At 36.6% G+C, this 23890-nt stretch overlaps 1 protein-coding gene across 13 annotated transcripts in view; it reads right to left on the bottom strand.

Moving 5' to 3' along the window:
* Window positions 1–11468: 11468 nt before the first annotated feature.
* Window positions 11469–23890, bottom strand: part of SOX5 (SRY-box transcription factor 5) — a 976694-nt gene continuing 964272 nt past the window's right edge. For all 13 annotated transcript variants that reach the window (XM_032855263.1, XM_032855265.1, XM_032855259.1 and 10 more), the window contains 4 exons: window positions 22307–22415; window positions 19322–19495; window positions 13611–13827; window positions 11469–11973 (listed from right to left, as the gene is read on the bottom strand). In XM_032855263.1, coding sequence (XP_032711154.1) covers window positions 11670–11973; window positions 13611–13827; window positions 19322–19495; window positions 22307–22415 — 804 coding nt within the window. In that variant the 3' untranslated portion in view covers window positions 11469–11669. The remainder of the gene's footprint in view (window positions 11974–13610; window positions 13828–19321; window positions 19496–22306; window positions 22416–23890) is intronic.

Genomic DNA, 23890 nt, shown 5'->3' with positions numbered 1-23890 from the left:
AAATATTAGTGCTTTATTAGTAGTTCAATTCAGTTGGCTTAGGATATAGTCTACACATGATTTTTTAAAATGATGCTGTATCTTGTGGACTGTGGAAAAGTTTCCACAGGCACTTGGAAAGAATATTAATTCTATCATCACTGGGGGAAGTGCTCTATACACGTCCATTCAATCATGTTAGTTTGTTAATTGTAATATCCAGCCCTTCTATAACTTTACTAATTTTCTTCCAGCTTGTTCTAATAGCTATTGAATGAACTATATTAAAGGCCTCTGCTATGCTGTGTATTTTTCTGTTTCATTCTGTCATTTTGGGCTTATTTTACATCATTCAAAGTTATGATTTTTAGTTCATAAATTTCAAAAATTCTCATCTTCCAATTGGATTGAATCACTTGAAATATATTTATTTTTCATAATGCTTCTTATCTGGAATCTGCCTTCATCTAATATTAGTAAAGTGATCATACATTTCTTTTCATAGTATTTGCATGATTTGCATTCCTCCACCAATTTACTTTCAACCATTTTGGGTTCTTTCTCTTGTGGTAGCATGCATTTTATTTTATTTAGTCTAATCTCCCTTCAGATTCATTTTTTATTATTCCAATTTTTTTCTATCAGAAAGTTGGTTGTAAATTCTTTCATTTTTGTTCTATTTTTGGCTACTCTAGAGATGACCACATGCATCACTGACTTCTTGATGCTTCCAGACAATTAGATTTTTAAAATCTATTTCTCCTTTTCACTGTTTCATCATTGCTGTTATGAATTTGCTTCTACATTTATTTAAAACTTGACAAGGTATTGTGTACAGATCCAACTACACACATATTTTACCATTTCCAGTGCTCTTCTTTTATATCTGCAGTTACATTTTCCACGCAGGATCATTTTCCTTCAGCTTGAGGAAATCTCTCTAATACTATAATCAGATCAGCTGATGATGAGTACTCTAAGCTTTTGTCTGGAAATGTCTCTATTGCAACTTCTTTGCATCAGGATAGTTCTTGCGGTACACAGAAGTCTAGTTTGGCAAATTTTTCTTGTAGCACTTTCAAAATGTGAATTCATTGTTTTTAGATTCCATTGTTTCTATTGAGAAGTCAGCTGTCAGTTTCATTGCCCTTTTTTTGGTGATCATCTACTTTTCCTCTGGCTGCTTTTAAGAATTTATCTTTGTCAGGGCGCCTGAGTGGCTCAGTGGGTTAAGCCTCTGCCTTCACTCAGATCATGATCTCAGGGTTCTGGGATCAAGCCTGGCATTGGGCTCTCCTCAGCAGGGAGCCTGCTTCCCCTTCTCTCTCTGCCTGGCTCTCTGCCTACTTGTGATCTCTCTCCCTCTGTCAAATAAATAAATAAATAAAATCTTTTAAAAAAATAATTTATCTTTGCTATGGTTTTCAATGTATTTCATATATATTCATATGGTTTTTACTGTAATATGTACACACGTGGTTTTTTTGTTTTTTTGTTTTTTTTTTTACTTATCCCACTTGGATTACCTGAACTTCTTGAATCTCTGTGATATCTTTTATTAGTTTTGAAAGGTTCTCAGCAATTATCTCTTTAAATGTTTTTTTGGGGATCGGTCTTTGTATTTTTTAAAAACTAAACTCTTTTCCTTTTTACTAATCTTACTAAACCTGACCTCTTGTGTCTACTTTATTATTATTCATAGATTTCACCTCTTTATCCATTTTGTCTGTTTTTCATATATTCTCTTAATTATATTAACCAGTGTTACATTGAAATCTTTGTTTGCTAACTTTATTATCAGTTTCATTTGTGGGCCTACACCTACTCTGTTTTTTCTCTGATTATCAGTCATTTCTTTGTCTTTTCCTGTATTTACGATTTTTTTATTCCTCAATTTTTTTTAATTAAAAAAAAACTACAAAGAACCTGTTTGATTTAATCTTCTGACATAGTGGAGTTTCTCTTTCTTGTGTTGGACACGTAGGGTGAAGGGCTGATTATTTTGCTCTTATCAGGAATTTTGTTCTGTTAAGTCTGCTTGGCAGTTTTAATAATACTTGGGCTACCTCTGTTTGGTCTCAGAGTGTGGTTTCCCCAAACTTTGCTTGTGAGCATAATGGGTATTTTTCTCCTCAGTTCTGTCCTTCTAAGGTACCCACTCCCACTCTCCAGAATCCTAACTTTTGAAGATAAAATCTGTCAAATGTCTTAAAAGGGAGACTAGCTTGAAAGGGAAACAATGCACTTGAGGTAGGTCCCACATCTCTGGCTGGACTTTGTTTCCTAAGCACTAAACGGCAGCAGGAGACCTCCATCTTTCTTTGAGAAGCTTTTCCCATAAACCTCCTGCAACCCACACAGCCGTAGAAAATATGCCATTAGTAAAACCAGTCCTGTGTTTGAAGTCCCTCAAGTTTCTAATTTGTCACTTCAGATCCACACAACTGCTTTGCCTGTCTCTCTTTCCCCCAGGAGCTGCCAAGACTTTTACGGCAAGTTTTGCTCTAATCTAATGACTTCATTAAATAGAAATAGCTAGCAACCTTCAGCTTCACCTAGGACAGAGTCTTGCTCTTCTAGAATTGTGGTTCCTCTAGTCTCATTTCCTCCACGGTTTTCTAGTGCCTTTAAAACACAATTTTTGTGATTTTCTAGCTTTTTCTAATTGTTCCAATGGAAAGGTGGCCGTTCACCGCCTACTATGTTTATTTGGGAGATGAAGTGTCGGTATATATTAAAACAATTCTTGTTCTCATCTGAAATTTCATATCACTTACAGTCTTTGATGCATTAATCCTATTCTTATATTGTTTTATTGCTTAATGTATGCTAGTCTTATTTCCTTGGAAATTACAAATGTTGATGGAAGAAATATTGCTTTATGTCTCATATAGACCTATCATAATACTGAACATGGCACAATTAAAAGCCAGTTTGAAACATCTGATAGTTGAAAAAGCTGGTCTATGGGACATGATAAATATTCATCTCAATCACAATTCTTCCAGCTTTATCCTTGTAAATCCTTGTCTAATCCATATATCCAGTTATCTATTCATATGTATACCCTTTCTCTCTCTGACCCCCTGCAAGCTGTCTTCATAAAACTCTTCTCAAGGACTGAGAGAGTAAGCATATATGAAACAAATCTACAGCTTTTGTAAATCTGCTTATAAAAAATGTGGCTCTTTGCATTGTTTCTTATCCCTTAAGTGTGAAATCCATCCAAGAATTTAGGGCAATGAAGGTTTATTTCTCATGATAAACTCGCATGCTTCCTTCAATTAAGCAGTAAGTATTTTCTAATCCATGTACTTTCTTCTTTGCCCTGACTGCTATGAAAATAAGGACTATTTTTTTGTTTAGTGATTAGAGCTACATGAGTGTATGTGTAATCTGTTTTTATTCTTACTCCTTACCCCTTGTTTTTTTATGTGGTATGTGTTAATTGTATGGGCATTTTTGTGTAGATTTATGACAAGCCATACCACATTTTAAAAATGGGTAAGAGTCTACATAATCATATAAAGCCAATACGATGGACTAGACAGCCAGAGGTTTGTCAGCTTTGACAGATGTTAGGCTTTTTCATTGCCAGGAGAACCAACTTAGCATTGTTCACTTAATATTTGCCAAATATGGAATCATTAGCACAATCTCATGTGATTATCATTCATTTTTCTGGACTTGTACTTTTTTTTATTTATAAGAAGATTTAAATATCTCTCCATGACCCAAGCTCAGGTGTTGTGTGTTTAAAATTTACAGAAAAAAGGGTAACATTTCCAAAATTTTCTAAAGTTTTGCCAATATAAGCTCTGGGCATCTTAAGTATCTGAACAATTAAGTTACTTTTTAAAATTTTACTAGAACAATAAGGGACAAAGATAAAGCTCCACCAGAGGATTGTATGAGCAAGAGTCCAAGATTTGGGTGACAGAATAGGCTATAATATCAAAGCTTTATAGATGTGTAGAATTAATAGGTTAGGGAGAGATTGATAACTCTTTAATGAGGACAATCTAAAATTTTCTTTTCAATAACTGTAGTTAGCATTTGTGCCCAAATGTCATACAACTGGCAACTTCATTTCATTTTCCAGATGTCAAATAACCTCTGCCCATAAGAAAGCAGATTGTTAATTCCATTCATGTACGCTCACCCCACAGAAGACAACGTTGCTTGAAAGATCATTTCCAAATAAAAAGGGAAAGCTGTGGAATTATTTGGGGCCTACCAGTAATGATTATAGTCCTGAATGAAACGAAAGTTCATGCAACCACACTTTGTAAACTTGTGCTGTAGTCAGTTGGAGGTTTGCTGTATAAGGCAAAATACAAGCTCACTGAGGGCCAGTGTTGGAGCACTTTGACTAAAGTCAGTCCTCTGTGTAAGTAAGTAATTATTTAACTATGTCCTGTGGTGGTTTCTCCAACTTTCTATCAAGATAATATTAATTTATCAAAAAAGTTATCACGACAGTGATTTTTATAAACAAAAGACTTTATTTCAAATATATTTTACAGTTTGTGTGTAATTAGGATTGCTTTCCAGACTCTGAAATTTAATACTAAATTGAACAGGCAAGGTACAAAATGGTGTGTTTACTTAGGCCTACTGAATTCCTACAGTTCTGGTAATTTTTAAATTTTTTTAATTTTTTCCTTTTAAAATTGAATCAGTAACGACAGCAGTGTAAAACAACTTTCATCCTCTTGAGTTATATTTTGAACAGCAACAAAATACCATTCCATTCCATATTCGCCTGCATATTTAGAAAATGGCAATAATGGGGAGTAAAATCTCATGAAACTGGACCTGACTAATTGAAAAATGATGATTATTGTGATCAGAGCTGAACTGGTTCATTCTTGGTGGTAAAAATAGTTTGCTAAGCAAATTGGTAGAACAAACAAAATCGTAGGACAGATGTTTAGCCTGCTTAAGAAAACATAACTATTTTTAAGAACTTTTAGCAATACTATTGCATACACTTTACATACTAATTACAATGCTTACTTATAAAACAGGTCCTCTCAGCTAGCTATTAGATTGCTTTAGCAACTCAAGAAAAATAAATCTTTTTTTTTTTTCATAAATATTCTTTAACTCAGACATCGGACTAATCATGCTTACCTTCACCTCCATTGCTATAACTGAGGTTTCAGTGATGGTGTTAAGTTATAAACAGGGATGACTGCTGAACTTCAAAATTTGGTAAGAATGACAGTGTCCTGATTTCTTAAAAATACATATGTGAACGTTCTCAAACACCAACAACCGAAATTGGCAAAACGGAGATAAATGAAAAAAAAAATGGGTTTCATTTTACTATTGCCAGTATTCTTTTGGTTGTTCAAGGCATTGGCAGAAAGAAAACAATCCATTATTGCATGCTAGTCCTAAATATTCCATAAGAAATTAAAAAAAACCATAAAGGCCAAGAACAAAATGCTTCCAAACGGAAGCATCACAGGACAAAACCAAGTGAACTTTATTTGGTAGGAAAGAGAGGGTAGAGATGGTTGGGACCTCACCCCTCGAGGGAGCAGGCTTCAGCACGAAGATTTTCCCTGTCCACATACCCTTAGCGCATCCATTATGATAATGCCGTTTTTTGAAGCAAGGGGCTGAGACTGTGACCAGTGTAGCCATAGGTGGTCTATTATAAACACTGCATGGAATGTTTATCTCTTCACTTCTTCAACGGCTATTTTCCTTCCCAAAGAACCTCAATTTGTTTTGCAAATACTAAGTGAGTGTCGTTTTGTGTGTTTCCCTTCTATTTTCAGTGTTCCGCTCCCTTGGGAGTCTCCGAAGCCTCCTGCTTTGCCCATGAACTACGCCAAAGCAGAGAAACGAGGATAACGTACAGAAATGGTGCTGGAGGGTCAAACACAGTCTAGGAGGAGACAGATTGCGAGCTCTTTCCAGTCTCCAACTCCCGCCTCTCGCTGACCCTAAGCTTGCGGGTTTTCAGAGGCTGAAGGTTAAGGATGGTGGCCCAATGTCATTAGGAGAGGGAAAACAGCCCCACCTCCTGGTTGTTTTGAGACACCAGGGCACGCCGCGGGATTATCTGGAGCTGTTCAACAGCAACAGCTTTATCTCCATCCCCAGAGATTTCTGATTCACTACGTCTGGAGTCCCGCCCAGGAATCTACACTTTGAGCAGTTAATTCTGAAGCAGGTGGTCCGTGGACCAGTCTTTGTAAAAATACTTCGCTTAAGGAATACAACGGGCAGAGTGTTAGTAGAGTAGCCTTTTTATAGACTCTATATTCATTCGAACCAGAGGCTATCTGACCCAACGTCTTGATACTTACTTAAAAACCAAGCAAGCAACCGAGGAAACAAACAAACCCCCCTGCAGGAACCGGTTACACACAGAACTATCAAGTTAGAAAAACATAATATGGTGGAAGAGACGTGCAAAAATGGTCATCGGAAGGAAAGGAGGCTTCTCATTTTTTTCACATTTGCTTAAAAAGTTGAAGGTAGAATCCAGAGGTTAATGGGGTAGACTCTTAAATTAGATGCCAGCAAGGTGAAAATTATAGATCTCAGTAATTTCACAATCTGAAATTTACATTTTTTTCTATACAAGCAATAGGATGAAATATAATTTTAAAGCGTGGAAACCCTGTCCCCATGATAGCATCAAACTTGGGAAAAGGACATTAAAAGTGCTTTGGGCTGTAGGATTTCAAGAGTATTAGACTCAATTACATATGAGAGCGATATCTTTTGACATTATAGTGAAGCTAGATCCCTGTATGCTGTGATTAGTTATCATGAGGTCTGGTGGTCCTTCTTGCAATGTCCTCCGCTAAGAATTAAATCCTTAGCCCCTTGTGGTTCAAAGTCCACTTCAGCGACTGGGGTTATTTATATTGAAAACTAAATTATTTTCTGTACTTTTGCTTTTTCCATAAGAAAACTAAAGATTATACCTTCACAAGAAGAATTGTGAAAAGAAACACAGTATAATAGGTAAAGAACACATTTGCTGTTTTTATTGGTGCCTTGCATGGCAGTAATACTGAAAAAAGAGAATGCAAAAACAAAAAAACAAAAAACAAACAAAAAAAACAGGTTGGTGGCAACCCACATCTTTTTTTTTAAGAGTACATAAACTCCTGTTTTATTTTTATTGTGGCATGAATGGTAACATAAAACCAAAAACATGAAAATATACAACTTATATTACACTATGTGTTATGAACAAAATATAAATCTATAACTCTATGTTATATTTACATAATTATTTATTTTATTAAATTTCAAGTGAGATGGTAGGTTGCACATACTTTGTTTTAAGCTCCAGGCATTTGATTGTCTCTTTTCTATTTTTTTCCCATTTTTACTTGTAAAATCCAAAATGTTAGAAGGACTAAGAGCTTTAGAGCCAGTGGAGCTGTATAAATACTGTTTTAGTGAACCAGTGACAGAAACACTGGGAAGGACAGGAATCAATCAGTAGAAAACTTAACACAACATCATCTTCAACTTGGGAAACTGAAAGTTATAGGAAACTTTAAAATTAAATACTGTAAAAGCCTGTCTAAACAAAAACTTATGCCCTAGAAGAGATATCTGAACCACTTTAAGTGGGCTTCATAATTTTCCTTGCAGACCTCGTAATTTTCATTTTACTATTAACTTGATAGACAAATAGTTTATAAACCTGTTTGTAAATATACAGTTGTTTATTACAATTCAATAATTTACCCATTAGAATGAATGAAAATTATTTTTTGAAGTTTTAAATGTGATAAAAGAGATTTTCTCTGGGAACAGTAACTACTTCTGGATTAAGAAAATATCTGAAATTGGGACCACAAAATAGTTAAAGATAATTATCTTTAAATGAATTAAGGTAAAAGTCTACTCCAAAATCAAATCTATGAAATAATTTCATCATCAAAGACAACTCTCTTATATTCATTCCTTATGAGAGGATTTGGTTTCAATAATAATTATGTTCTTTGGGAGGGATTTTATACATGGTTAACTTTTAAATGCAGATGCCAAATAAATGTTACAAATTGACTTAACTAATTTAGGTATAAATGTACTGAAGAACAGTTTTGTCTTTTATCCAATTGCAGTAACCAGCCAACTTATTAGTAATTTGTAAATGAGCAACTTTAACCTATTTTCTCCAGTGATGTTCTCTTAGATTCATATTAAAACATGGCTATTTTTGGAGGAACTTATTATAATAGCAATAAAATGAGAGCTCAGGCAAGATTATTCCTCAGTACTGGGATGAGTGTGTGCCTGTGTGCGTGTATGTGTGTGTATGTTTGCATGCACGTGAGAGAGAGAAAGGGAGAAAGAGAAAGAATGGAGCTGGGATTTGTGAATGAGAGGTAGGAAAGGATAGAGGAGGGAAATGTTATCTTCATTTCAGACTGATCTTACTCTGATTTCCTCTACCTTCGCTTTTTTGATCATCATGGGGCACAGAGAAAGAATACAAGGTTTTAGGATCCTTTACAAAAATGATAAACCAATCGAATGCCAAAAAGGCAACGTGTTAACACAATAAGTTGCTATTCATAGCACCTTTTATCAAATGACTTGAAAGCACTTCAAACATCAATATAATTTTTGTTTGTCTGTTTTCTTTTGGGGAAAACTAAGGCAAAGAAATTACGATACCCAGTGAATTCTATGTCAGGACACAAGAGAACAGAACTCGGGGCTCTGGACTTCCCATTTTCGTCCATGCACGGTGCAGCCTCTCTGACATCAACCTAACTAAATAAAATTAACTTCTGAATTTCAGCAGTTAAAGGTCACCATTAACAATTTCGTTTTCCCCTTCAAATAAAACAAAATAAAGAACAAACAAAAAAAGACCAAACAGAAGTGTTTTGTCAATTCACTGCTAAGTGCGTTAGAATTGGTTTCAGCCATGATTGCCCTCAGTGGCCTCTACCTGGAGCTAAAACAAAGTATTCTTGTAGCCCAAAGTCATGAAATGAAAACAAAGCATCTTTATAATGTGGTGTAAAATAAGTATCCAGCAAATGTGAGAGGTGAACCCACATAAGTCAGAAAGAATTTGTTAACAAAGACGAAGAACAAATTTTTAAAAATCTGTTTTCACATTGTACATAATAACAATATAAAACGAGTGTCTATTTTTTTTCCTTATCCAGAGTGCTTAAAAACAACAAACAAAAACAAAAAAAAAATTGGCTCTAGATGACTGTGGCAATTAAATAACTAAATGAGTGATGAGAGCACAAGTTAATTAAGATTGAACACGACCCTCCTATTCACTCCTTTGTATGAAACACCAGAACTTGACATTGTTGGGGCCAAATTTTTAAAAAGGAGAAAACTTACTGAAGGAGAAGTAAAATTGTGTGGGTGAACGTGTGTGTGTGTGTGTGTGTGTGTGTGTGTGTGTATGTATAAATATATATATATATATATGAGTTGGAAGATGGAAATTTGTTTTAAATATCTAACAGCTTATTGGCTGCACTTCCAAATCAGAGGAGAATAAAATAGAGAGGGAGAAATAAATTATACATAACTTACTAATCTGGGAACAGCTGACCATTATTATTATTATTACTATTATTATTATTATTATTATTTTATCATCATCATTACAACACTAGCAAAAAGAGGCAGTTCAAATGAAAATACAGTCATCAAAAACAAACAGAAAAACAAAACAAAATCTCTGACATGCAGGATATGATCAGCTCCTCCAAGCAAAACCCCAGAGCAAGTCTTTTGAGAGAGAGAAAAATAAAAAGGATTTGTTTTTCTTATTTATGTGTAAAAATCAAACTTTTGGGTCAGGTTTGAGGGGTGGGATAGGAAAATGAGGACTGGAGTGAAAACCATAGCACATCCAAGCTCCCAGCTGGAGTATTGAACTGTCTAATGCTTCAGCACAAATAATGGCAATGGACTGGAAGTGATTTTGCATTTATTTGTACAAGCCCTGTAACTCCCTAGGCAGTTCTGTCACCATCAGTTGTTGCTCTACGCATATACTCGGCTGGAACCAAAAACTGGACTTCCGTGGATTCGTCTTATGGCTAGGGAAAGTGGTGGCGAGGATCACTGGGTTCAGCCAGGCTCTGTTTCTGTCAGGCTGCTATGACTTTTAATCAAATCCTGGTTTTTATGGGATGGGATGCACATGGCCCACAATTGTGAAATGGCCTCCGCCTCATTTCATGGAGAGATGAAAAATACCTTACAAAATCATCAGTTCCATTTCCTGATCAGGAAAGGATGGAATGTTGAAGAAATAAGCTAATTCTGTGTTTCTGGAAAACGGCCAAATACAGTCAAGGAAAAGAAGAATTGCTTTGCTCAGTGTTATCAATAGGAAAAACAAACAGAAATCATTAAGTTGCAAATGTTAGTGGAACCAACTGACCAGGAAGAAGGGACATCTGGGAACAGTTTGCTAGTAGCTTCCATGTTATACATGCACACCTCGATTACACAGGGCCACCTGATCCATCCAATAATAATCGTATTAGAAATTTAAAAATATAATTTCTGAGCCCTATCTTGGTTGTCATTTGAAGTGCAAAGTCAAGGTCAAGGTTGCTTCCAGACCAGTCACTTAGGAGATGTGGGATTTCATCCCCAGATGTGGGTTTAACTCACAATGGTTCAATGTTATTCCTATTAGTACCATAATCACACACATACATACACACAAAAATCCAAGATCAGAAAATATTTTTTTCTCTAAATTTCTTATGTCTCTCTCTCTCTCTCTCTCTTTTCACCTGAGAACAGCACCTACAGTTTCCATTTAAGAAAAAAAAAAAAGTCAAATCTCACCAGCTGCTGGTATTTCAGGTTTTTCAAGGGATTGTCTAAGATATAACACTGTCCTAACTTAAGAAGGAACAGGAAAAAGGAAAGGAAAAAAAAAGGAACTGGGTCAACACTTCAGTACAAATTTGGCACTTGCTCAAAGATGTAGTGTGGTGTGCAATAGATAAAGAAAGTCCTCTAAAGAAAATAATTGCTTATTTTGTGGTGGATAGCAAGGAAGTTAAAAACAGGCTCTTTTTCCCTCTTCCCCCCCATGCACAGACTTCCATCTTTAAAGTATAGAGATGGAGAAGGTGGAGAGAAGTAAAGAGAAATTCATCTTTCTTTTTTTCTGTCAGGTGCATTAAAAAAAAAAAAAAAAAAAAAAAAAAAGGAAAAGAAAGAAAAAGAAAAGGAAAAAACCCAGAAACCCCGTAAAACAAAACAAAACTTATTTTTTTAAAAATTGTAGCACAAAACAACAAAACACATTCACAAGCCACTTGTTGGCACTGTGTACCTGAGTGAGAATTTCTAGAACATTGTAGAACAAACAGCCATAAAGTTTATTAAAAAAAAAAAAGTTGACGGGTAAGACTTCAGTGCTTGGATGTAGCAGCTGAATTACTGGCATTATTTTACCCATAGCTTATTTCAATCTCTTGTTGTTGATATTGTTGTTTGCTTGTATTTTTTTTTTTTTTTCCTTTCCAAGCCTTTTGAGGCTGAGGTCTATTAGTCAGCTGATGTCCCAACTATTTAAGACTAACAGTTAAAGTAACAGTCAGTGTATGAGAAAGTTAATGTGCTTGGCCACTGGTAAGGATGAACCAGCTAGGGCTTCTTTAAGTCCTAAGGTCACAACAATCTTTTGACCCTTATCAGTTGGCTTGTCCTGCAATATGGTTTTCACTGTCACTCCCATAATCTACATCCGGGTCATCCTCTTCCTCATCGAACTCATCATAAATTTCTCCGTTGATGTCCTCGGCCTGTATCTCTTCTTTGATATGTGGCTCCTCTCCTTTCACGCCGTAAGTGCTCTGGATAACAGGCATCCCGGGCTCTGGGCTGCTGGACACGCTTGAGTGCTCTGAGGGCAGGTGAGGGGAGGGCATTCCCGCCATGGCGATGGCTCCAGGGTACACAACACCAGCGGTGGCGATGGGGATCTGTGCTTGTTGCCTGCAGAAAGGAAGTCCCAAAAAAAGACTGTGGGTGAGGGGATACTCAGAGGCACACTTTACTCTATAACGAATCTGCTCAGCTTGCCCAATTCTAAAACCGTGATTCTCATCCTATTGCCCAACATTCAAAAAACTGCATCCTCCTGTGATGTCAATACCTTACCTCTGTCTACAGCTTGGCAGATCACAAGGCACTTACATGTGTTACCTATTTGACTCTTAAAATAACTGTTTTATTACTATCTTATTTTATAAAAACAAAACAAAACAAAACAAAACCTGAGGTGCAGAAAGATTAAGCAGCAGAACTTGACCCCAAGTTCATGTCCCCTTCACTACAAGTGTTTTCAGAAATAATTAAGCTACAGATAATGCAATTTTAATGGGAAAAAAAAACCCTAAAATATTAGAGTTCTCGAAATAAAACGTTATTGCTCAGAACTCACCAGAACTGAACAGTAACTTATTGTCCACCTGGTCCCTGCAATAGTTGGGGGGATGGGAAACAGGGCATACAGCTCTGCAGCCGCACAAGGCCCTGGGCTTAGAAAGACCTTATGCTTGGGTTAAAGAATTTCAAGACTGCAGCAGCAGAACTTAACTCTTTAACAGAAACCCCACATTTTCATTTTGCACTGGGCTCCACAAATTATGTAGCTGGTTCTATTGGGAAGGGATTAATAGATGATGTTCATTTAGGCTCCATTCATTCATTCGTTTGTTTGTTCATTCATATGTCTACTATTTCATCCGTGTCGGGTTTTGTACTCAGCTTTGAGGAGAGTCATGCATTGGCATATAAAGCAAAGAGCCCACAGACTCTTTCCAGGGAGGAAGATAGGGAGGGCAGACTTTAAAAAAAAAAAAAAAAAAAAAAAAAAACAACAAAAAAATTTTTTTTTTTTTTGAACTATCCTCTGGCCATTTTCAGAACAGTATTTATTATTCTAAGAAGCCCTTGGGATCTTAATAACTTCTGTTCCAAATAGGAGCTACCTCCTTTCCTGCTTTCTGAGAAAATTCTGCAGAAGCAATGAAGTTGCCCGCAGCATCACAGGACACCGCGCCCAGCCTCGCCAGAGGAAGCAGGTAAGACCTCCTCCTGGGAGCTCCATTCTTGATTCAGAAGCGAGCTTTCCCGTTCACAACCGTGTCGTGCCCTAAATAGAATCTCCACTTCGCCTGATCTACAAAGGCCACACGTGTGCCTTGAGAGCCCAGAAACCCCTCTATATCCCAAAGCAAGTGTTTCTTTTGAAACCATTTTTATGATGTATTCTCTCCAACAAGAATGGTGTCGAACTTGTCCCTGTGATGCCTTGGAAGTAATGAACGCCAATGAGGCAAAGAACTGATGATGCTTCCCTGTTTTTAACAACGCACTTCAAAAGGCTTACTTTCAGATAGTTTATCCTCAAGCCAGCTGTTAGGAAAGCTCCTGGGAGAGCCAAGGTCCTAGGCCCTTGGCGTCCCTCCATATGGAGGTACAGGTGGGGGGACAGTCTAGTCCCCGAAAATACACGGAGTTCAGGCTCTTTTTCAAAAGGCTGCCTCGCAGCAGAATAAGAATGTCTCACACCCCATTAAGTGGAACAAGGAGCGCTCCCTGTGCAGACGCGACCGAGAGGCGCGTACCCGACATTGAAGTACTGCCGCATCTCCTGCCGCCTGTTCCTCATGATGGCCTTGTACTCGCCGATGCGCAGCTTCTTGCCGTCCACCAGGCAGGTGCGCTTGGGCCGCGGCTTGTATTTGTAGTCCGGGTACTTCTCCAGGTGCTGCTTGCTGAGACGGGCTTGCTCCTCGTAATATGGCTGTTTCTCTAGGTTCGTCATAGCTTTCCAGCGAGATCCTGTGAGGAAAAGAAGGTTAGGATTCCAACTGGCGCAGCTGCGGAGGTTCCTAAAAAGGTAGCCCTGAGAACAAGGAAATCTACAGTAAAAATGCGGGCCCAAACTCACAAACACATAAAAATGTGTTTGATTAGCAAAGGGTGACTCATGAGGTGAGATCCCACAGGACAGAGGTGTTGCTGGCTGTGTCCTTAAGGAAACTGTGTATCCAAAGATACAAAGGTGGACGATCTTTTTTTTTTTTTTTTTCTGGCTGGAATTAACAACTGAGCCAACCATGTACATTTTATATTTAAAAGCTCACAGATAATTTAAAGAATATACCTTTTGTTTCCACATTGGACCATGATATAATTCAACTGTGAACTGAAAATTTATGCAAAAACTTATTATACATTTTCAATCTGTGGCTAATTATCTAGGTGCTGAGCATTTTTAGGTGGGGGATACATTACTTACTACAAGGGTTTCTCACATATGCTACATATAATTCTCCTCAAAATTTGTAAGTATGCTTTCATGAATGATTGCATTTAAAAATTCATTTCACTAAAACTTTAACTACAAAAAATTATATTAATGAACATGCACTGGGTAACTACTGTGTGCTAGATACTGTGCTAAAAACTTCACACAAGTTGTCCATTTTTACCTTTCACTGGGATCCTGTAAGGTAGTATTAGCATTTTTACCTATTTCCATAGATGAGAAAATTAAAATTCAAATAGATGAAGTAACTTATCAAAGGTCACAAAACTATTAAATTGCAAACCTGTGACTCAAACTCAGGTTGGATGTAATTGAACCTGAACATGCTACAATGTATGTTTTTAGATACCTATACCCACCTGCTATGATCTAGCAGAGATTAGAACTGCCAGAATAAATATGTATGGGGTAAGATTTTTCTCTTAATAAATCAACTTTCAATAATATAAAGAGATGTCATTTCTTGAAGAATCGTATGCATTAATAATATTAATCCAATTGGTAATCCAAATTGGTTTTCCCCTTCTTTTCACTTTTGATTTTGGTTTGGCTTCAACTAGGATCACACACACACACACACACACACACACACACACACACAGCGTGCGGCTTAATTAAAAATAGTTATGCTAATTCTCAATATAAATGTGATTTAAAGCTTTGGTTCTATTACTGTGGCTGTGTGTAGTAGTAAAATAACTAGTGGTAATAATGTTTACTTTTTATTAAGCATGTGAGGAGATTCTATTTGCAGATGAAGTGTGTTTATCAGCAAGTAATCAGCTCAACTTTACCCAAATGTACAAAGACCAAAATAACCGGAATTGGGAATTCCCTACTAAATAGGTTCTGGTACAGAAGCTTTACCTGCCCTGCAAGGTCATCAAAGCAAGATCTTAAGGCTTTTGAATGAATTCCTTGCTCAACCACAATTCTGTATCTCAAATGCAAATAGCTCACTGATGAACAGTTCTTCCCTACAAATGCAGACAATTCCTCAATATGGGCTGTTACATGTATTAAAGGAATACAGTAACAGGGACGATACTCTTCCCTTAGAATTCTTTCCTATTGGAACAGATGTTGCCTGAGTGGGTCTATCCACATAGGTGTTACAAAAATTTATAAACATATTTTTTTCCCAATCTAGACAGTCAATATGATTTTATTCTATTTACTACAGAAATCCAGGTTATAGCTTAAAAAATAGAGGTTGTTTTTTTATTCCTTTCTGAAACTTGTGTTTAAATAGCCATGTCCAATAATTTGTAGGTATGATCTCAAACGCTATATTGCCCAACAATATTCTCTAGAGGTACTGGAAACTGTTATGTTATTCTCAGGGCAAATATAAACACAGATAAAGCTATAATACTATTGAACTAGATCAATTCTTTTTGGGAAGTTTCTTCCAAGTATGTATAACAGGGCTCTAAACTTCAGATCAGGGAGTGCAAAAGTGAGCATACCAGAAATAATTTACTTAAGAATTACATAAATACATTGAAAAACGGACCTATGATTGTTGACTTTAAAATTCCGTATCTTTATCACTAGAGAGAACAAAGAAACTAGCATTCTCAATTAGAAGAGGAATTGCTAAGTGTTCTTCTCTAAGTCTGAATGTTCTATAAGCTTGAAAAGCATGTATTTCTCTAAGGAAAAGGAATGTTTATGCCTCATAGTAACCTGCCTCAGATTTCCTACTATGTGCATCCTACTGTATTAATTACTGAATATGCAGTGATGAATCATTATGTTCCTTATCTTCTTGAGGCTCATATTCCAGTGGAGAAGAAATCTATTAAGCAGCTAATTAAAAAATTTATTATTTTAATTACAATTGTGGAATGTATAGGAAGCTATGTGACCATGATAAAGAGTTGGGATCAATCTTTTGTAGGTCAGGAAGGCTTTGCTGTGGAAATGACTCCTATAGGAAACAGATAGGGAGGAAGGAGGAAGAACAGAATGGTCAGGTGGGAAGAGGAATTGGAGGAACTTAAAGTCAATCTAGCTGAAATGCAGAGGGAAAGGTGATATATATACACATATAGACATTATATGATAAATGAAAGATATATTAACATAAAGATGACATACACAATAAAAGAGTGTAAATTCTCTAACAAGTTGACTTCTAAATCCGCGTGAACGGGAATCACAGAATGTTTAGATACTTGATAATACAATTTCCTTGGAAATATCACTGAATCCTAAATTACATTTTAAAAGATGGCCATATCATAGTTATAAGTCTTTTTAAAGAATTAAGGTAGCCTAAGCACTGTGTGTACTTGGCAAAATGGCTAACCATTCCATTTTATGACAGTGGAGGCAGTGTTTCGGTTTGGTGGCAAATACAGTTTTCATTTTTCAATAATAACTGTTGAATAGAGAAAAATAAATAACAAGTTTGGTTTGGGTTTTAATGGCTTTGCAGGTACAGCACCCACTGTATATAGCTACGCTGTGAACCCTGAGACGCACTACACAAGCAATTTAGGTCTCTCAGGAGAAGACGAAAACATCTACTTGATCTGGGTGGGGCTGGTTGCTTACCCTGGACCACGTGCAGGGAGTATGTTCCCTGCATTTTTCAAAAGACTGGCCTTTTACAATGGAAAATGCAGAAGGACATTTGGGTATTCCCCCTGATAACAAAGAGGATGACTAAATTTAAAAATCTGATGTTCAAAATAAGAAGGAAAAAAGAAAAAAAAGAAAAGAAACCACCATCAGTCTTGAGAGTCCTCTTTTCCTTTCTAAATCTGCCAATACAATAAAAATGAAGAGTTTGAGCTGAGCAGCATTGTCATCTCCATGGGGTCTGTAATGAATTTGCACATTTTACTCCAACTACTGTATATCTAATCAGAAAAAGATGTCCCCCATCCCCTGATCTAGCGCCAAACAGTAAAAGGTGATTCCTTATGTTAACAATTTCAGCAGAATGGCTTATTAAAACCAGATTTTAGGGTATTATAAAATGCTTAGAAGCCCTTTAAAATGTCAACTAGGATCCCCAGAGACTATGTAAAATGTCAACCCAGCTCAAGCGCCTGTTTTAAGCAGAATGAATTAGCGGCATGCTGTCGGAGGCTGTTATCCAAAACAATCAGTAAAGAGGAAAACATCAAGCTCTCTTTGTACTTTTATATGAAATGGGCCAGTTCGAATGATCTTCTGGATATCTGAAGATCACTTATTTATTTGAAGCTATGACCAAATATTGAGGTCCCAAACACCTCAGTGTTTTTCTTTTCTTCCTATCTTTAATGAACACAATTCTCTTGAAAAGTCTAAAATCAGACAGCAGTCTTTTTCATGTCACCCATTATGATATAATCATATGGTCATTCTAATATTCTTTCCTTCAAACCAGAAAAAAAATGCTTGTAGCTGGTCATGTCTTCCCATAAAATCTTATGCTGCATATCCTAAAGTATTTCACATTATCAAAACTGATATTTCTCTTACACTTAGGATAAAGTTTTAATCAGTGACTATCATTTTTCCAGTATTCAGACACAGGAATTGAATGATATAGACAGTTTAAACAATCCATATTTAGTCTGTTTTTTCAAATTTTAACATTTTGGGATTTCTAATTTTGCGATAACTGATACATTAGGATATGGAATATGTTTACATAAAGTATTTTATTCTTTTCTAGAGTTTTTCCAAATGGAACAGGTATGATAACTATTTAAAAATTGGGACACTTTGGGGCACCTGGGTGGCTCAGTGGGTTAAAGCCTCTGCCTTTGGCTCAGGTCATGATCCCAGGGTCCTGGGATCGAGCCCCGCAACAGGCTCTTTGCTCAGCAGGGAGCCTGCTTCCCACCCCCCTTCCTGCCTCTCTGCCTACTTGTGATCTCTGTCTGTCAAATAAATAAAATCTTTGAAAAAAAAATGGAAAAGTTCATATGGAAGGTAAAATTTGGTCATAAAAAAGGAAAAACAGATCAGAGATGGTAGAGGTGTAAAAAATGTGCCTTTCCTTTATCCATAAATATTCACATTTTCTAAGCTTCACATACTGTTATCTTTTGACATAACATTCATTTAAAGATCTCAAAATCATTTTAGATGAAAACTGAAACATAAGTTCAAGTGGTTAATGGTTTCTGTTTTGTTGCGTTACTTATTTGTTGAAGCCCAAATTCAGTTAGGTGTTCCTATTCTTTTCTTGTTCTTTAGCTCTTAGAAGTCAGGGAATAAATAATCTAAAATGTGCTTAGATTATCTGGTAGCTAGCCACCACACTATCTGAAGATGAAGAAGGTGGTGATGATGTCAAGTGAACAGCGCAAAAGAAATGGAATCTTCCCTTCCTTTTTCTGGGACTTCAACTGGTCTATAGTTGGTCTCTTTATAATCATTACCTTACCTCTCACCATCTCTTCTGCATGCTTTCAGCGTCTGTGTACATAAGGCAAATATGTACTGTATCTGTTAAGCTGAAAGCTGCAATAGCAGGAAAAGTCCCTTTTTAAAAGATGCTGAAAATCTGCTGAAGGCTACAAAAAGTATAAATTAAAAATTGCACCACACGCCTCATCTTCTTGTGTCCTGACAGTCTTAACTGGTTTTCAGTTATAGTACCGGAACAAACCTCACCTATATGTATTCTCCAGCCCTACCACATGAAGAATTCTGTAGCTCAAAGGGAAAGAACAAATACAGTCAACCTCATTGTCAAGTGGCTCAGAGGAAAGGAACTTTTATCTTAGTCTTGCTACAAAATATCTCTAGATCTTAAAGAAGAGAAAATACTGCAACAATTAGTATGGAGACACAGGACTAAGCAAGCTAAAAAAACTGAGCACCTTTCTCCAAGGACATGAAATGCTTCGTCATCAGAAGGAAAGCCTCAATTAATGGTGCTTATTTAGATAAACAGATCACCCCCGCCTCCAAAGCCAGTACCTTTCAACAACTGCAAGAAACAGAGCTGTACATTTATTCCATGCGTCTCATAACCATTAATATGTTTCTTACCCAATATCTTGCTGATGTTGGAGTTGTGCATGTCGGGAAAGGCTTGAAGGATTTTCCTTCGTTCATCTTTAGCCCACACCATGAAGGCGTTCATTGGACGTTTTATGTGGGGTTCATTGCTACCACGGCCTCTGGATTCTCTGTAAATTCTTGATTCTGAGACTCCAGCACTTCCTAAAAATAGGGAACATTGCTTCACGTGAGTGTTAAGACTTTTGGTAATTCTATTCTTTCTATGGCTACTGAATATTTGTCTAGTGAAATATCTATTCTAGTCTATCAAAATATGAATATAAAAAATACATCTGATAATAGTACTTCCAGTTCTTGAGACAGATGCTTGTTCAAGTCTCTGTGATAAGATGATTGCCTGTGGTGGCAATCATCGTATCTACATTTTTAATCCATTTCTAATATGTTTTTTTCCTTTTTCTTGGATGGACTATGGAGTATTTCACCATTTTCTTTCAAGAGGACACAAGAAATTTGAATGTGTAATCTTTGATGCAAATTGGAAAGAGAATAGTTGGGGCATACCTATAGGCATGCTGGTACCATGGAAATATCAAACAGTTAGAGAAGCTCACAAAATTGTGAAACACTGTCCTCTTTGGCACAATGGATGACCGCCAGTGAGGATATGTCTCTGCTAGCTAAAGATGGTCAGAACACACAGTAGTCATGCCCTTTTCCCCCTTTTGAAGTAAGCTAAATAAAAATGCAGCTAAATAAAAATTTGAAGTTAAAATACAATATGGAAATTCTTCCGTAATGTGTTTGGATTTTCCTTGCAATTTTGTGCTAATAAATACATGAACTATGCTGATGCACTAATGATGGCCTGATCCCCAGAAGAGCTCTGAAAATCGTAGGGGGAAAATAAACAAACAGTTATACTACTATGGTTTCTTTAAAAGTCCACAGCCCCATATTTAAGGTGAAACAAATAATATAATTATTCCCCTGAATTTTCTCCCTCATGTGCTTATTTAGATAAACCCACTGAAAGAGACCCACTGAAAGTTCCTTTCCAGTCAGCAGTACTCATGGAGATAAAAACACAACCAAGAGCCACAGTAGAACCCTTGGAAGCTGCCATCACTCCTCTAGGCTTCACGTGACTTTGTAATTTCACCAGATTAAACAGCTTCTGAGACACTCAGGTTTAGGCAAAGAAAATCAGGAGAGGCAGAAGTAACCACACAATGGTGATACCAAGTTTTCTAGGGTTATCGTTAGAAAACATGGAAGAGATGTATTTTGGTAACATATAAATTTTTTAAATAATTTGGGCAATTCTAGAGCTTGTATCTTTAATAAAAGCATTTTTTTTTCTTTCTTCATACTCCTCTTCCTCTCTTTTCTCAATTAGAAGGAATACTAATCAACCAAAATTACCCAGACTTGAAGACCTCTAGAGCAGCCAACAAAAACACAGCATACCTGGTGGTGGAGTTTCTCATTATTTCTTACTCATACTATGATCTTTGGTCTGATGAAGATTAGAAAATATTTTGCATACAAGCATGACTGAATTTAACAAATAACAGCCACAAAATTGTGATGTTTTAATGCTGATTACTATGGGTATATTTTATCATGCTAATACAACTTAAAACTTATGAAATGTGTTATTACCAGTAATTGTCTTTTTATTGACAAAAATGAGTGCTAATACATGGCAACATCTTTCTGAAATGGGTTTGTAACTAGCAAATGATCATTTGCACATCTGCTTTTTCTTGTTCTTACACCTTACAACAACATAAGCAATAAAATGAACATTATGCAACTTCATCAAAGCTAAACAAGCTCTTTATATGTACTTAGGCCACGTTTATCTTAGCCAAGGGAGGCAGAAAAGAGAAGGCAATGTTTGGCTCCAACAGGCCAGGAAAACACTGACTTTGGTTGGATAGCCAACTGAATAAAATTCAGTTTTGATAATATTATCTGGCTACACCCTCAAGTTTGGCTAGTCTCAAGGTTAGTGTAGAACTGCACTTAAAAGTAGAATTGGGCTAAGGCACCAAGTAGACAGTTATATATATAGGGGAACTCAAGGCCATCTCCTCTGTCCTAAAGTATGCTTCCTAATGGTTGCTTCATTGCAGTCTTATCTATATGCAGCGGACTTTCTCTACCATAGTAACAAATTTGAGGACTGTGCTCTCAAAATGCATATATGGCACCTGACACTGGAGGGACGTTCCCAGCTATGGCTCAGGATAAGGGGAATAGTACTTTCTTCTTTATCTCTCTTTGCTGTGCTATTAAAATTAGCGTGTCAATTTAGCTAATTGTCATTGGGGATGTTTAGAATGTTCAGAGATGATACAGACAACAGAAGTCTCCAGGCATGTGAAGAAAGCATGAGATTGTGCAGCTGGTGTTCCAGCTGGGTTATAAAGGGGAGGGAGGACACCTGACTGACTAATAAACAGTATAAGAGTGAAGGGTTCCAAAATGCAAATATACAGACACACACACATATGTGTGTGTCTCCTGAAAATATCCACTTAGTCTTGTATTCTGGTCCGAGTTTGACAAATGAAAACTGGAAAATGAGCTTACAGACACAAGTTTCTGAACAGTTTGGTTTGGGTACAAGAAATAGGGAAGTGAGAGATAAGTTTGGCAGTGACTGGGAGTATTTGCTTCAGAATCATGCCATCTTGAATCCAAGACTGCCTCTGGTACTCAGTAGCCCTGTTATCTTGGAGAAAAATGGCTCAAAATTCCCAGGGGCCCAGCTCTTTATTTGTAACAGTATTTCTCTCATAGGATGTGCTAGAAATGAATGAGAGGATTTATGCAAAGCCCTCAGCAGATTACTTGGCACATGGGAACTGCTCAGTACATGTGAGCTCTCCTTGTAACCATCAGGTATAATGTGGCTGTCTAACATACTTTTTAGTCATTTTAACTGGGACAAATAGACACGTCTGCACATTATCGGAATAGACATGAACAATTTTCACAAACCATCAGAATCTCCACTCATATTGAAATCCATCATGGCATGGCTAAATTTTCCTTCTTCGTTCTGTTTAACTGCCAGTTGCTGAGTCAGACTCTCCAGTGTTGTTTTTTCCTTAAAAAAAGAAATTTATAATGAGAGCTCAATCTGGAAATTGTAATTATTCAAAGACATCTTTTATTTTTCTTGAGCCATATATAATACATTAGCTTCTGGGAGGGACAGAAATCTGATTTATTCACCTTTGCACATTCAGTACCATAATTATGTCGAGCTGACTGAAGCAAATGTTCAGCAGGGTTTTTGAAGGAACTCTGATTCTTAGAATCCCCTATACAGCTTTGGCATTTGGGTTTGGTGTGCCTCAGGGGTATGTGCCGGGATCCTTGGAGACAATCTTCCCGAGTCATAAAACGTGCAAAGACATTTCATGAAAGCAACCTGTCTTACAACATTTGGAATGCCTTTACTTTTAGCCAGACAGTAGAAGTACAGGAGTGGCATGGGGCCCAGAGAAAGTCTTCCAATAGTCAGGTGACCAACCGATAGAAACATAATTCACAGTAGTGCCCTCTGGTTGCCATCTCCCTAAATGCCATCTGCATTCCTCATGCAAGGGTAATGAAGACGTTTAAATATTCATTGCTAATTGCTTGTCAAGTCTCTGTACATTCGATGTGAGTGCCTGCTACTTGGACCACAATTTGACTTGGATTGCTAAGCCAAAATATTGAGTTGGCGAATTATTTGAGATACAAATACACCAAAATTAGATCTGCAAAGACATCAAGTCATTTAAAAGCATGCAGTGCATGATTTGAATTCACGGAGAACATGGCATTATAAACTAAATTATTTTCAAAGAAAACATAATGCTCAATCTAAACCACATGAGATATTAAACAACTTTCAATTAAGCAATTGGGTGATTTTATGGAAAGAAAAATCATACGATGGAAGGTTTACAACTTTTTCTAGCACTTTCCATCACTGCTCTGAGGATGACTTGGTTCAAAAACAGTTTTAAGAAAAGTATCTACTGGATTTCATAAAATTTGCTCAGTTTTTTTTATAATTAATTACCTCATTTTCTGAGGAACGCCATCATGAAATGTACAGATGACTCACATATATGGTGAGATAGCTACTGACACAATAAAAGGTTCACAGAAAATAATCAACTACTTAAAATAATTACATTACAGGTAAAGGGGCCCAATTAATGTTCCCACCGAGGACCATTAAGATATTGATATTAATATAGTACATGCTTTATCTCTACAAAATCTCTGACAGTATTACAACTGTACATACTAGATAAAAAATTCTCTCAATTTGGTGGTCTTGGAACTCCTATTCATCAAAGTCTGTATGTATGATTTAGTACAAAAAATATTTAATTGTCCTTTAGTATAAAACACAGCAGGGAAATTGGAAACAAAGTAGTTGATATCAACTTGAGTTCTACAGGACTATACAGTACCAGAACTAAGTTGAAATAAATTATATATTTAAAAATGTAGAACCTGATCCAATTAGTTTGTGTAAAATTGGTATTTTCAGCTGTTTTATGTGCTCTGGATTTCTTT

The sequence above is a fragment of the Lontra canadensis genome, unplaced genomic scaffold (assembly GCF_010015895.1).
Source record: "Lontra canadensis isolate GAN:19392208 unplaced genomic scaffold, GSC_riverotter_1.0 scaffold9, whole genome shotgun sequence".
Lineage (NCBI taxonomy): Eukaryota > Metazoa > Chordata > Mammalia > Carnivora > Mustelidae > Lontra > Lontra canadensis.
The sequence above is the reverse complement of the archived record's forward strand: the minus strand, read 5'-3'. Positions and strand labels throughout refer to the sequence as shown.